This window comes from Engraulis encrasicolus, chromosome 12 (assembly GCF_034702125.1).
Source record: "Engraulis encrasicolus isolate BLACKSEA-1 chromosome 12, IST_EnEncr_1.0, whole genome shotgun sequence".
NCBI classification, from domain to species: domain Eukaryota; kingdom Metazoa; phylum Chordata; class Actinopteri; order Clupeiformes; family Engraulidae; genus Engraulis; species Engraulis encrasicolus.
Window position 1 is genome coordinate 35370061 of NC_085868.1, and position 12500 is coordinate 35382560.

Consider the following 12500-nt stretch of genomic DNA (forward strand, 5'->3'; position numbering starts at 1 on the left):
TGTGCGTGTGCATGTGCGTGTCTGCGTGTGGGTGTGTGTACTGTAGATCAGACTTACGTTTCCTTAGCAAAGTCATTATGCCGCGTCTACAGCAGTTGCATCTGGAGAAGGGAGAGAAGGAGGGGGAGGAGGGGAGAGAGAGAGAGAGAGAGAGAGAGAGAGAGAGAGAGAGAGACAGAGAGAGAGAGAGAGAGAGAGAGAGACAGAGACAGAGAGACAGAGAGATAGAGAGAGAAAAAGAGACAGAGATACACATACAGAACGAGAGGGGGATGGAGGAAAAAAAGAGAGGGAAAGAAAGACAAAGAATAAGAGAGGCATAGACAGAGAGGAAGAGCGAGAACAAATAAGGGGATTTTATGATGTTCTGTGGAACTTTAAGACATGAACCGTCCAAACAATTCATACAATTAGGAGACAACCAGCTGACAGCATCTCTCCAAACAAATGCGGTAATGTGCAAATACGAATGCAATCAGTTTGACAGGTGAGATAAACTGAGATAGACACACATTCACATATGCATGCACGCCCGCATGCGCACGCACACACTCGCGCACGCACGCACGCACGCACACACACAGGCTAACGTTTATGCACGGACTGCTTCAGGAGGCACATAGTAGCCTACAGTACAGTGCAGATGTGCATGTGTCCATATATACATGCACACATCCTCACACGTGCGCGCACACACACACACACAATCCATTTCCCTGTCACCCTCCCCCCACCCCCACGAAGTGTGTGTCATCTGAACCCAAACAGCCCTCCCAAACACACACACACACACTCCTGAGAGTAAGCGTAAGAGTCATCTGACCTAGACACTCTCTGTGTCTGAGTCATCTGGCAATAGAGCCTCTCCGAAATACGTCCAGCGGGAGACCGCACTGATGATGTCACAGACTAGATCAGAGTTTACAAAAGAACAGTGCAATGCATTTATCTGATTGTTCAGGAAAATGTAATTCCATAATGCAGGCCATTCCACCAGTGGAACACTGAAAATAGCCATTGAAAAGTGCCATAGTACGGCCATAGTACTAGGCTACCATAGTACTACACTATGACACAAGACAGGGTGTTAAGTAATGCTCTACGACTTGGTCATTGATTCTGATAACAGCAAAATTATAATGCTGTACCTTAATGGGTCAAAAGAGCATTCTATAATCATTCTACAGTCTCTAAGCCTGATGCGTTGTTTCAACTGGGCATGGACATTCAACTGGGAATCTCCATGGGGCAATCAGTGGTACTACACTTAGGGGCATAACTTATTTAAGAACATACACTTCAAAAGTGATTACTTGATTACTTGTTTATTTGTGGGTGTATTGAGAACATAAAATACTCAAGGACATACTCAAGGACCGATGATTCTTCTGAGCCATTGTTTTATGTAATGACATAACACGATTTATCAAGCAATACAAGGCACCCTCGGCACACCATTATTTATTGTAGTCAGATGTGAGCTACATTTTTTAAAAGGATAGAACAATGCCCAGTTAACCACAGCAGAGAAGTGGCTAAACTTCACGTCAAAGGACATTTACAAACAGAGAGACAGTGAGAGAGGGAGAGAGGCAGGGATGGGAGAAAGACAGTCAGAGACAGAGGCTAAGAGAGGGAGAGATAGTCAGAGCTTACGTATGCTACACTGCCATCATTTCCTGAAAGTATCCATAGAAAGTTCCGTAATCTTTAATGTTGCGTCTCGAGACTTTTTGAGCTTGCGCGAGTGCGTGTGGTGGAAAGACCGTCAGTTTCTGAGCACATGTGGAAGGTCTCTTTGGCAAGGACGCCCTGTCCTCCTGCATTTTTTTGTGTTTTATCACTCTCTAGGGACCAAAATGCTCTTGGATACTCTCACACACACACACACACACACACACACACACACACACACACACACACACTATTTAACGTTATTGGTCATTGAGCATACAGACATTTCACTTTGTCTCACACACACACTCACACACACACACACCTAAAACCACTTTTTTTTTTTTTTACAAAACCAATCAGACACAGAGCTGTTCAAGTAGCTCCTGAATGTTCAGATTTCTCTTCTCCGAGTTGTACTTAAGAAAGCATATAAGACGTGTGTGACTGTTCCCCTTCCCAGAGAAGCTTAAGAGGAGACTGAGAGGGGAGATCCCATCTTGGCTCCAGTACATGGTGAAATTTGATTATACTTTGCTGGTCGACTTCATAGCTGGCCCCCTTGCCTCAAGTCAGTAGAGAACTGGGTCTGTGCGCATGCCAAATTTTCATGCAGGACTTTGACAATAAGTAAATTCTGGAAGAGAGGAGGGTTTTGTATTGATACCACATGTGTTTTGCGGGGTGGTGGTCTAGTTTAACAGAGACAGTTGTCAAGCAAAAAATGGTCAACTATCCATATGAATGGATGTTACCTGACAAAGCTACAGGGCAACATACAATAGCCTAAGTAGCCCCCTCTTGCACTGGAAGATTCTGACTTTCAAAACCAGGTCATTCTCAGCCAGTATAAACGATGCAGTAATAGTTCTATGGTATGCCAGCGCTTGTAAAGCATCTTGGAGACATGCGGCTCACCCTCTTCTCAAGATTTCCTGCCATATATGAGCTTGTAAAATACACAGAACGTCAGCCCATGCCGATGAGGTTGCCAAAATATAAGGTGGATTTCCAACAGACAGTTGTCACATTTTGTCGCCTACATGGTTTCATTCAAAAGCCCCTAGGCCTAGGCATGAATACAATAGGCCTAGAGAAAAGTTCAGCGGTTAACTAGCCATTGCGCAGCAATGCCCCACTCAAAACCACTCCAAAGCCAAACACAACAAAAAACTTCTAGTTTGATGCGCGCTGCTTTTTTTTATTGGTTGAAACATTCACTCACTCCTTCTCACCACGTCAAGAGTAGAGAGGATTTCCCTAAGAGAGGACAATATGTTCAGTCCCATATGGGCACGTCTATATAGCTACTATTATGATTCACTCATTACAGTTCAGTTGCCACACAGTCACACGATGCGTTTTGTGAAGCTATTATCTATTCAACCAATTATGAATTTAGCTAGGTAAAACTTGTCAATTACACAAGTTACCGTTACACAAAGTGCTGTGACCGCAATTTTAAATGTTGCGGTTTCGCTAGATTGTAGGCTACGTGCGCACAACACAGTCACAAAAGTCAGTTTCAGTAACTTTTAAGCCATCATACCGTTTTGCAATTCATGTTTGCAGATTTCACCTGGTTTACTGTCGAAATCACATATGGAACGGCAACATTATGATGTTCGCATTAGTTCCCAATAGAGGGGGGTGTGTCTGCCTGATAAAGACAATGCGCAAAACTCCGCTAAAACATTACACCAACACAGTATTCTAACGTAGCCTAACTACTTACCAGATAGTCCCTTACGACGAAGTGGATCACTGTACCATTGAATACCATGCACAAAGAATGTATGAGAGTACTGTCGCTCCTGAACGTTCACGAGTCCAGCTGCAAGCCCCGCGTGCCCTCCTCCTGCACTTCATCCCCTCAGGAAGTCTCTCCAGATGTGCCCACTGCCCGAGCCTGCACGAGCTCTGCCACACCACCACTGCACTGACTCGAGACCATTTGAAGGGAGGCGCTCGGAGCTTCACTCATTATCACTTGACCGCAAATCTATGTGCTAGGCTGTTCTCTCCACCACAAAACTTATCTGACATGCCATGAACTACTAGTCATAGAATGTAAATGCGAAGCATCGAGGACAGCATGGGCAGGTTTTAGTCTAATACGAATTTGATATTGTGAAGGCTCTTTATACAAATCTAGCAGAATGGAATACCAAGGCTCTAGTGATTTATTTGGCCAGCTGTTAACATGTCGGGCAGGGCTATTCAATTGGCGGCCCTTGGAGAGCAAGGCTCTGCCCTTAAAAGATGTTCAGACATTCAGACCAAGATCACAAATTTCAAGTTCACATCTTTTTTGTTTATTTTTTTAAAGTGCAAAGACCTTGGCACACACAATCCCACTTGTGGATAGTAGGTCGTTGTGTTTGTCTGTTTGTATTCATTTGCAAGAGAGGTAGCCTATCCTTTCAAGTCCCACCAACTCTGTGGCCATACACAAGAATGCAGACAGAACTGGTGCATATATGAATCTTACAGTATGTACTTCCACATAAAAGCTTAAAAAAACTAACTATGAAATATATACAATCTAATATGTACAGATACTTTACAAAATAACAATAAAACAAAGTGTACGCTTTTGTATAGTCATGAATATGGCATAAAAATGAAGATGTTAAAAAAGAAGTCAATTAAAGAAAATGGACACTATACACAAGGCACATCCAACAGTAGCTTCCATGATAAAATACTGTGTGCGTGTGTGTGTGTGTGTGTGTGTGTGTGTGTGTGTGTGTGTGTGTGTTTTTTCCAGTCAAGTTTGTGACAGTCAAGACAACAACAGGCATGTAGATTCTCAGGTGATGTCATATCAGGTCTGTTTGCATATCACGCTGTGTATGATGTGTGTTTAGTGGGTTTTTGCCATGGGAGAGTACGTGTGTGTGTGTGTGTGTGTGTGTGTGTGTGTGTGTGTGTGCAAGTGAGAGGGAGGTAGAGAGAGAGTGTGTGTCTATAGCTGGGCCCACATCATGTCCACGCCCATAAACAAGTCAAAGTCTTCGTTGGCCTCCTCTTCCTCGCGTTGCCGCTGCTGCCGTTGTTTCCAGACCTTCTCCGGGTGCTCGAGCAAGTAAGCCAGGGGCCCCACCCGACTCTGCACACACACAACACACATCGGGCCCTCCTGCACCTGGTAGTCCGACTGCAACACACACACACACACACACACACACACACACACACACACACACACACACACACACACACACACACACACACACACACACACACACACACACACACACACACACACACCACACACCACACACACACACACACACACACACACACACACACACACACACACACACACACACACACACACACACACACACACACACACACACACACACACACACACACACACACACACACACACACAAAGACACATGTTAACACAAAACCATGTACACACGAATGACCACAAGCATGCACAATTTGCATATAGAGACAAACCCGCACATACATATATAAATACACATTTCAATACTCCCTTTAACTCATCCGACTATTTAACATTACTATACAGATTCACAAAAAATGCTCAGCCGTCACGCTCACACACACAAACACGCTGACATCAACACATCAAATCATTGCAGAAACCATCAAGCATGTGAGAAATGAATATGTGGACACGTGTATAAAGAATGACATACGTATTTGACGGGCATCTTGATCATGGAGAGGAGGCATTTTGCGTCCAGTGTGTTGTTGCACTGTCTGACGCAGCAGGTCAGGGAAGGGTGCTGCTGCTGCGCCAGGCTCGTCAACTCTGACCTCAGGAAGTGCTCCTGCGGGAAACAGGAAGCCAGTTCCAATTTAAGAGTCAAATTTCATAATGCAGAGCCACAGCCACAAACGTGGCTTTATTCCATCAGAGGGCCCTGTTGGTGAGACTTAAATTTTCTGAAAAAAAACAATGTGATTACCGGTAAATGTTTCAGAGCTTCAACAAAACTTCATTTGCCTATCACTAGTATAAAGTAGAAGTGAATTCATGATGTACAACACTACTCCATGATATAACTTAGTTGCTAAATCAGTTATTCCACAGTATCTAATGAGTAAATAATCCGTGTTTAATGTTTTTTCTTTTATGCTATACACCTCTGCTACCAAATGAGATTAAAGCCAGGCTACTATCTTTTTGACGTGTTAGGAGAGAGGTTTAATAACGTCAAACTAGGTGAGAGGTTTAATAACGTCAAACTAGGTGAGAGGTTTAATAACGACAAACTAGGCGAGAGGTTTAATAACGACAACTATACTTGTACTAAATGATTCGTACTAAATGGCCTGCATGTGTTTAGCCTTTAGCCAACTGCCATTCCTGAAAGGCGCATGACCAAATAAATGCTAAAAGGGTTTTGCCAGGCAGGCACACAATCGTGTAACTAATGTGAACCAGCTCTGAGAGGGATCAAAACAGAGGGAGAGGTGGAGGGTGTTGCGTAGAGATATGGGTGGTGAGAGAGAGAGAGAGAGAGGGGGGGGGGGGGGGGGGGGGGGGGGAGAGGGGGGAGGAGAGAGAGGAGATAGGGGAGAGAGAGAGAGAGAGAGAGAGAGAGAGAGAGAGAGAGAGAGAGAGAGAGAGAGAGAGAGAGAGAGGGTAGGGCAGAGAGTAGGAAAGAGAGAGACACAAAGAGAGTAGGAAGAGGAGAGAGAGAATGAGTAGAGAAAGACATAGAAGAAAAGGACAGAGTCAGAAAGATGGAAGATTGTTATAGATGTTGAGGGAGGGAGAGACAGACAGACAGAGAGGGACAGGGAGAAAAGCAAAGGGAGAAAGGGCGAAAAAAACCCCAGAGCAAATGAGAAAGGAAGAGAGAAAGGTTCCTCACCCCAACTTCATTGAGGATGATGTAGATGGTGGGGTTGATGGTCAGATTCTTCCTGGCTCGAGTCACCGCCACATACATCAGATTCCACTCGTCCCACATCGATTTGTCTTAAGACACACACACACACACTTCGTTAAAGCAGAATACTTTGGTTTGTATGTGTACTGTAGATGTATGCACCACCACATGTTGAGAGATGAAAGGGGGGGGGGGGGAGAGAGAGAGAGAGAGAGAGAGAGAGAGAGAGAGAGAGAGAGAGAGAGAGAGAGAGAGAGAGAGAGAGAGAGAGAGAGACAGATGATTATGTGACAGAATACCCATGCTTATACTTTGTGCGTGCGTGCGTGTGTGTGTATCCAGACCATCTGCCATTGTTTATGTTTTTGTCACAGGTGTAAATAACCTGTCTGTGAGAGACTCACCGACTTTTTTGATGTCTTTAGGGTTTTGCACCTTTATGAAGTCATCTGACACCATCACAGTGTCAAACTCCAACCCCTTGGCCTTGTGCACCGTTCCAAGGATGTAGTCTACACACACACACACACACACACACACACACACACACACACACACACACACACACACACACACACACACACAGAACTGTGAACTTTTTTTCATAAACTGTCCGACTGCTGCTTGTAGACATAGCTTAACGAAAACTCCCAGCATGCTGGGTAACAGACAATGCTAGAAAGAGGTGTGCCCCTCCCTCTTTGGGGAGGTCTTTTTCTAACAACAGTGACACAAGCAATGAAAACGGTGTAATTGTGCCCAGACCAGACCCTAACCTGTCACAGGTCGTTGAGGTCGACACGATAGACAGCTCAAATTTGCATTTCATTTCTACACAGTCATGATGTTATGTTGGTGTGTGTGTGTGTGTGTGTGTGTACATGTGTCTAATGTGAAACACACATGCACTCCAGGTGTGGAGCCAGCTCATCCTCCCCTCTCCACCTTTATACATTCCAGTTTTCCACTCTTTTATTCCTTCACTTTTGCGAGTAAAAGTGCCTGGTGCCCAATTGGAGAGCGGGAGGATGTAGTAGCTCCCGCAGCACCATAGACAATAGATTGTGGGCTGAGCTCTTTATCAGTGCGAGTATGTTAGTCTTTTTTTAGTGCACACACAAATGAGTGAGTGAGTGTAAATGTATGAAATAGTATTATGTTAATCAAATTTAGGGTAAAGAATGACAAATCCCATTGAACAAAAAAAAAAATCACCTGGACGATCAGGCTATTTATAGCTCGAGTTGAGGTGAAAGTTTTCACCAGTCAAAGTGACTAGTGGGTTGACAAATGTATCCATCTCTGCTGAAATTTACCCGTACAGTATTTTGTGGTTGGATGGGTGTAAAGTTCCAACCCTGGTGTCGGCGTGTATGTACCTGCTCGCGCGGGGTCAGCCTCCGCTCGGTTGTATATGCGTTTGACGAGCTCCGGGAGGTTCTTCTGATATCTCAACACCACCTCCAGCTTGGCCTCCAGCTCGTGGTCCTCCGTGTTGCTGGCGTACTTCTTCAGCCCGCCGAACCCCCCCAGCTGGTGCCTAGAGAAGCCGCGGATGAAGGCATCCTGGATGTACAGGTTTTCTGTTGAAGTCATAATAATAACATTCTTATTATGCAATTCTTTTTTTTTGTAGGATTTTTTTGGGTCTTTTTCAACTTCATTTGATAGGACAGTGTGAGAGGTGGGCAGGAAGCGAATTGGGAGAGAGACGGGGAGGGGTCGGCAAAGGACCCAGGCCGGGAATTGAACCCTGGTCAGCCGCATGGCAGGCGAGTGCCCTACCGGTTGGGCCATATGTAATTCTTATTATATAAATATTATGTATAGAGGAGTGCTTCAGGCCTAACACCACCACCCTCACAGTACCGATTGGCTGAAGAGAGGAGAAGATGGAGTTGATGGTGCTTAGAGAAACCACAGATTAAGGCACCCTGAACGTACAGGTTGTCTGAGGAGACAGGGTTTCTGCACATTTTGGATCACCAAATATAAGACTTTTTAAGACAAATATAAGACCTCTGATGACAAAAAAATAAGACCACCGCTCGGGGTGAGGCATTGCAATATTGCTAATGTTATTAGTTTGCATTGCTATAATGAAATGTAGGCCTAGTACATAATTATATATAATAAACAATATTACAGTCCCAAGAAAAAGTTTGTACACCCTTTGAAATTTCTTACATTTCTGTCAAAATTGGTCATAAAGCATGATCTGATCTTCCCGGAAATCACAAGAAGGAACAACCAGAGTCTGCTTTAACTAATTCAACCCAAGCATTTACAAGTTTACTTATTTTCATTGGCCATAAGATGTAAACATTCACAGGACAGAAAGGCATAAGTAAGTACACCCTTGCATTCAATAGGTTTTAACCCTAAGTTTGTCGCAATAACCTCAACCAGATGTTTCCTGTAGTTGCAGATCAGATTAACAAAACAATCTGGATGTATCTTGACTCCCTCTTCTTTAGAAAACTGCCCCTCTGCAGCAGGGTTTCTGGGATATCTGGAGTGAATAGCTTTCTTGACTTCATGCCATATCATCTCAAATGTTTTTTGTCAGAGCTTTGACTGGGCTATTCCAGAATGTGTATTTCATTGTTATGAAGCAATCTAAAATATGGGTTGTTGTCCCATTTCAGCACCCATCCTCTTGTGTGCCTCAACTGTGTGACAGACTACCTCACATTTTTTCTGTAAAATATCTCAATGAACTTCTGAGTTCATTGTTCCACTAATAATAGCAAACTGACAAGGGCCTGAGGCACCAAGGTAGCCGCATATAATGATTCTCCCGCCACCATACTCAAAGGTGGAGATGATGTTTTGGTGAAGGTGTGGTTCTCCAGTTCTCCTCCAAACATGATACTATGTGTTCCCCTGAAAAATTCAACTTTGGTTTCAACGTTGGTCTACAGAATATTTTTCAGTAATTTTATGAAGCATATAAATGCTTTTTCGCACACATCGAAGGTGCAGCAATATTTTTTTGGACAGAAACCCCATTAATTTTAGATTGGCAGAATGAACCCCATTTTTAGTTATTCTTGGTTACATCTCCACTTCTGAGTATGGTGGCGGGAGCATCATTATATGCGGCTACCTTGCTGCCTCAGGCCTTTGAAAGTTTGCTATTATCAGTGGAGCAATGAACTCAAGTTTATTGTGATATTTTACAGAAAAAACGTGAGGAAGTCTGTCACACAGTTGAAGCACATAAGAGGATAGGTGCTGAAATGTGACAACAACCCATACTTTAGAAGCAAATCTAAATTAGAATGCCTTCATAACAATGAAATACACATTCTGGAATAGTCCAGTCAAAGCCCTGACTAAAAATAATTGAGATTATATGGCATGAAGTCAATAAAGCTATGCACTCCAGACATCCCAGAAACCTTGCTGACGAGAGGCAGTTCTCTAAAGAAGAGGGAGACAAGATACATCCAGATATTTTTGTTAATCTGATCTGCAACTACAGGACAAGTCTGGTTGAGGATATTGCAACTAACTGAGGGTTAAAACCTATTTAATGCAAGGGTGTACTTACTTATGCCTTGCTGTCCTGTGAATGTTATAGCCTTATGGCCAATAAAAATATGATAACATGTAAATGTTTGTGTGGAATTAGTTAAAGCAGACTCTGATTGTTCCTTCTTGAGATTTCCGGGAAGATCAGACCATGTTTTATGATCTATTTTGACAGAAATGTAAGAAATTTCAAAGGGTGTACAAACTTTTTCTTGGGACTGTATATGACTACTGTGCTTTTATAGTGTAGCCTAGGGTAAACACAGTGTAAGCAGTAGCAAGGTGTAACTGATCTGTAGGCCTACAGACACCATGCATGCATATGGTCAGTTAACTGACAACTGGCATTTAATTGAGGGTCCCACGCATGTTTTGACGGCCTATGGAAAAATCCGATGAATGTTCATCAAATGCCTTTAAATGTACACATTAAAAATGGCTCAACAATTCATCATTTCTGATGGATAAATAGTTGAATGCACTTTGCTATTAGGAGAGAGGACACCTGGTGTCAAAAGGGTTAAATGTACGACTACTCTGAGTGCCGTTTCTCCTCCTCCAGCTCGCTTTATCAGAGACGGGTAGCAGAAGCAAGCGTTCTACTTTGAGCTTAGCCTGTCTGTAGTTTGTTGTTCTCTAGATGGGAGCAAGAAACAGCGCACAACTTGGAAGCGATTTCCAGCATGTCCATAACAAGCATTTAGCGCATTTACCGTTGCCCATCTGGTTACCGATTTGGACATTACGCACCTCACCAGATCATTGGCTTCGTACATAGGCCTATTCTGTTACTCATCCGATTTTGTATTGTCTCGCGCTCACTTCCTCATGCTGCCATCATGTTAACGAAATCATTTTGCATTTGACAGAGGCATCAAATAGCCTGTCACGTATCTAGAGGCGATTTTGAAAGTGTAGGCTATTGTATGAAGGAACAATTATTTTCGAATACGGTCATAATGGACTTTATGAAATGAACCCTTTACATTTAGCAAACGCTTCTACCCAAACGCGAGGGCATGGCTAACATGCTTACGATAGACATTCAAAACTTACACTCAACGACTGATTAGGCTATGCGTCCTTCCCGACACAGCTAACATCAAGCTTCATATTCCGACGTTGCTTTGGATAGCAGCTAACCGTTTTATTTCTTGTCCTCAAGCCACATTACACTGAACGTGCATCTATCTACCCATCTCGATTCACGTTCATATTTTTTCGACCACTTTTTCGACTGTTTCTACTAGAACATGCAAGTAGGCTAGACGCTGCGCCCACAGGTCTGCGGCTGCCCCCCGCTGTGTGGCCAGCGGGCTGCGCTGCGCCACAAACACAGATCCGTTTCCTCTACTTTTCCGAATCTTGATAAGGGACGTATGCCGGTTAAATAAGGTTTATAGCGTCAAAAAATAGACCTTTTTTCTTACACTCAAGCTACCCAGATGAAATATAAGACCTCCCACGTAAATATAATACCACACTTCCAAAAAAATGCGAAATATAATGCTTTATAAGACCTTAAAAAACAAATATTAAAAGTAAGACTTTATAAGACTTTTTAAGGATCCGCGGAGACCCTGGGAGAGAGGCGAGTAGGCAGGAGAGGAGAGGAGAGGAGAGGAGAGGAGGTCAATGGTTTCCTAAAGGTGAGTGAAGAGGGGAAGGGGGTCCGGGGTGCTTTGGGCTGATGACTGATTTAGGCATCAATGGACTTTTACTGATTATTCAAAAAAAATCAGACTGTCCCTTCAACATGTTATATTTTTACAATGAACGTACACTGTATTTGGAAACATATCAAAAAGGGGCAACATCAGTTTATAAAGTCAGATGAGCTAGAACTCCACCATCATAGCAGAGACGAGGGACAGCTTGCATCACAAGCACACGGATGACCAGCCCACTTTTGTTAAGATTGTGATGGAAACTTGGAACGCATCTGGTTTCTGTGTGTGTGTGTGTGTGTGTGTGTGTGTGTGTGTGTGTGTGTGTGTGTGTGTGTGTGTGTGTGTGTGTGTGTGTGTGTGTGTGTGTGTGTGTGTGTGTGTGTGTGTGTGTGTGTGTGTGTGTGTGTGTGTGTGAGAGAGAATGTTACCTTTCTTGCGTTTGTCATCTGGCTGCAACAGTATCCAGATGTCCATAATCCTCTTGAGGCCAAAGTTGTCCACACCCTGTCACACACACACACACAAATATATTGTTAGTCTTGATAAACTGATGCAGAACTGGTGCATATATGAATCTCACAGTATGTACTTCCACACAAAAGCTTAAAAAACTAACTATGAAATATATACAATCTAATATGTACATATACTTTACAAAATAACAATTAAACAAGGTGTACGCTTTTGTATAGTCATGAACATGGCATAAAAATGATGTTAAAAAAGAAGTCAATTAAAG

At 43.3% G+C, this 12500-nt stretch overlaps 2 protein-coding genes across 4 annotated transcripts in view; both read right to left on the reverse strand.

Annotated features, from left to right (window-relative positions):
- The window catches only part of glt8d2 (glycosyltransferase 8 domain containing 2), a 17020-nt gene extending 13446 nt beyond the window's left edge, over positions 1-3574 (reverse strand). For both annotated transcript variants that reach the window (XM_063212670.1, XM_063212669.1), the window contains exons 1-2: positions 3410-3574; positions 58-101 (exon numbers count right to left, since the gene is read on the reverse strand). In XM_063212670.1, coding sequence (XP_063068740.1) covers positions 58-76 — 19 coding nt within the window. In that variant the 5' untranslated portion in view covers positions 77-101; positions 3410-3574. The remainder of the gene's footprint in view (positions 1-57; positions 102-3409) is intronic.
- A 392-nt stretch (positions 3575-3966) lies between these two features.
- fbxo18 (F-box DNA helicase 1) overlaps positions 3967-12500 on the reverse strand; it is a 25491-nt gene continuing 16957 nt past the window's right edge. For both annotated transcript variants that reach the window (XM_063212105.1, XM_063212104.1), the window contains exons 17-22: positions 12190-12265; positions 7934-8137; positions 6959-7066; positions 6537-6643; positions 5352-5486; positions 3967-4834 (exon numbers count right to left, since the gene is read on the reverse strand). In XM_063212105.1, coding sequence (XP_063068175.1) covers positions 4643-4834; positions 5352-5486; positions 6537-6643; positions 6959-7066; positions 7934-8137; positions 12190-12265 — 822 coding nt within the window. In that variant the 3' untranslated portion in view covers positions 3967-4642. The remainder of the gene's footprint in view (positions 4835-5351; positions 5487-6536; positions 6644-6958; positions 7067-7933; positions 8138-12189; positions 12266-12500) is intronic.